Below are 1,961 nucleotides of genomic sequence, written 5' to 3'. Positions count from 1 at the left end.
AGCATGACGACGGTTCAGGTTTGTTTGGGTACGAATATGTTTTAAAGCCTCATGATCAGAATGAATTATAAACTCGCGATGCCAAAGGTAGTGCTGCCAAGTATGCAAAGTGCGCACTAAAGCATAAAGCTCCTTATCATAAGTAGAATAATTCAAGCTAGCACCACTTAATTTCTCGCTAAAATAGGCAACAGGTTTTCCTTCTTGTAACAAAACAGCACCTAGCCCAATACCGCTAGCATCACATTCAAGCTCAAACACTTTAGTAAAATCAGGCAACTGCAAGAGAGGAGAATTGGTTAACTTATCTTTCAAGGTGCTGAACGCAACCTCTTGCGAATCACTCCAAGCAAAGGGGACATCCTTCTTTGTAAGCTCATGTAGAGGCGCTGCAATGGAGCTAAAATCACGAACAAACCTGCGGTAGAAACCTGCAAGGCCAAGAAAGCTTCGAATTTGTGTGACCGTCGTCGGTGTAGGCCACGCCCGAATGGCATCGATCTTGCTGCTATCCACCTCAATGCCCTGTGGAGTAACAACATAGCCAAGAAACGAGACACGTTGTGTGCAAAACATGCATTTTTTGATGTTAGCAAATAAATTGGCCACACGCAACGCATGAAAAACAGCACGCAAATGGTCTAAATGCTCTTCCATAGACTTGCTGTAAATAAGGATATCATCAAAATAGACAACTACAAACAATCCTATGAAGGGCCTCAGAACTTCATTCATCAAACGCATAAAAGTGCTGGGAGCATTCGTCAAACCAAACGGCATAACCAACCATTCATATAACCCAAATTTCGTTTTAAAAGCCGTTTTCCATTCATCACCTAATTTCATGCGAATCTGATGGTAGCCACTACGCAAATCAATCTTAGTAAAAATAATGGCACCACTAAGCTCATCTAGCATATCATCAAGGCGTGGTATAGGATATCGGTAGCGAATGGTAATGTTATTAATAGCACGACAGTCTACACACATACGCCAAGAGCCATCTTTCTTTGGAACAAGTAACACAGGAACAGAGCAAGGGCTAAGAGACTCACGAATATAACCCTTGTCAAGCAACGCCTGTACCTGTCGCTGGATCTCCTTTGTCTCATCCGGATTTGTACGGTACGGGGCGCGGTTCGGGAGCTGTGCGCCGGGAATGAGGTCGATCTGGTGCTCAATGCCACGAAGTGGTGGAAGGCCTGGTGGCAAATCTTTTGGAAAGACATCAGCGTACTCCTGCAAAATGTTAGCAACAGCAGGGGGAATATCCAAAGACGGTGTATCATCAAGGGAAACGAGCACACGAGAGCATATAAGAGCATAGCATGGCAAAGTAGCATCGTGTAACTTATCAAAATCAGCACGTGTAGCAAGCAAAACAGGAGCATTTAACTTGATTTCAGAATTAACAGAGGTCGATGGTGCAAGTTGTTTAGCAGTTTTAGCAGCTCGAGCAAGATCATCTTTAAGAATTTGTTCAGGTGTCATTGGATGTATAATTATTTTTTGACCCTTAAACATGAGAGAATAGTGATTGGAACGACCATGATGCAAGCTATCAGTATCATATTGCCAAGGTCGCCCAAGTAACAGAGAGCATACTTCCATGGGAATAACATCACAATCGACAAAATCAGAATAAGCACCCATGGAGAAAGGAACACGGACCGAACGAGTAATTCTAATTTTCCCACCATCATTAAGCCATTGAATGTGATATGGATGTGGATGCTTACGAGTGGGTAAAGACAACTTCTCAACCAGCGCGGTACTCGCCAAATTGTTGCAGCTGCCGCTGTCGATGATGATGCGAATGGATCGCTCTTGCACAACGCCCTTGGTATGGAAAAGAGTGTGTCGCTGATTCGTCTCAGGCGTAGCGACCTGTGTACTAAGAACACGCTGCACAACAAGACTTTCATATCTATCGGCGTCGTCCGGGTTGACATGTACGTCCG

The 1,961-nt window shown here is 44.1% G+C and overlaps 1 protein-coding gene across 1 annotated transcript; it reads right to left on the bottom strand.

Annotated features, from left to right (window-relative positions):
- Nucleotides 1–641: 641 nt before the first annotated feature.
- On the bottom strand, nucleotides 642–1,491 carry LOC136531746 (uncharacterized). Its single transcript, XM_066524394.1, has 2 exons — nucleotides 993–1,491; nucleotides 642–664 (listed from the first exon to the last, which is right to left on the bottom strand). Exons 1-2 carry the CDS (start codon nucleotides 1,489–1,491, stop codon nucleotides 642–644), a joined length of 522 nt encoding a protein of 173 aa, XP_066380491.1.
- Nucleotides 1,492–1,961: the final 470 nt, after the last annotated feature.

This window comes from Miscanthus floridulus, unplaced genomic scaffold (genome assembly GCF_019320115.1).
Source record: "Miscanthus floridulus cultivar M001 unplaced genomic scaffold, ASM1932011v1 fs_430_2, whole genome shotgun sequence".
NCBI lineage: Eukaryota > Viridiplantae > Streptophyta > Magnoliopsida > Poales > Poaceae > Miscanthus > Miscanthus floridulus.
This window is presented reverse-complemented; position numbering and strand designations above follow the sequence as displayed.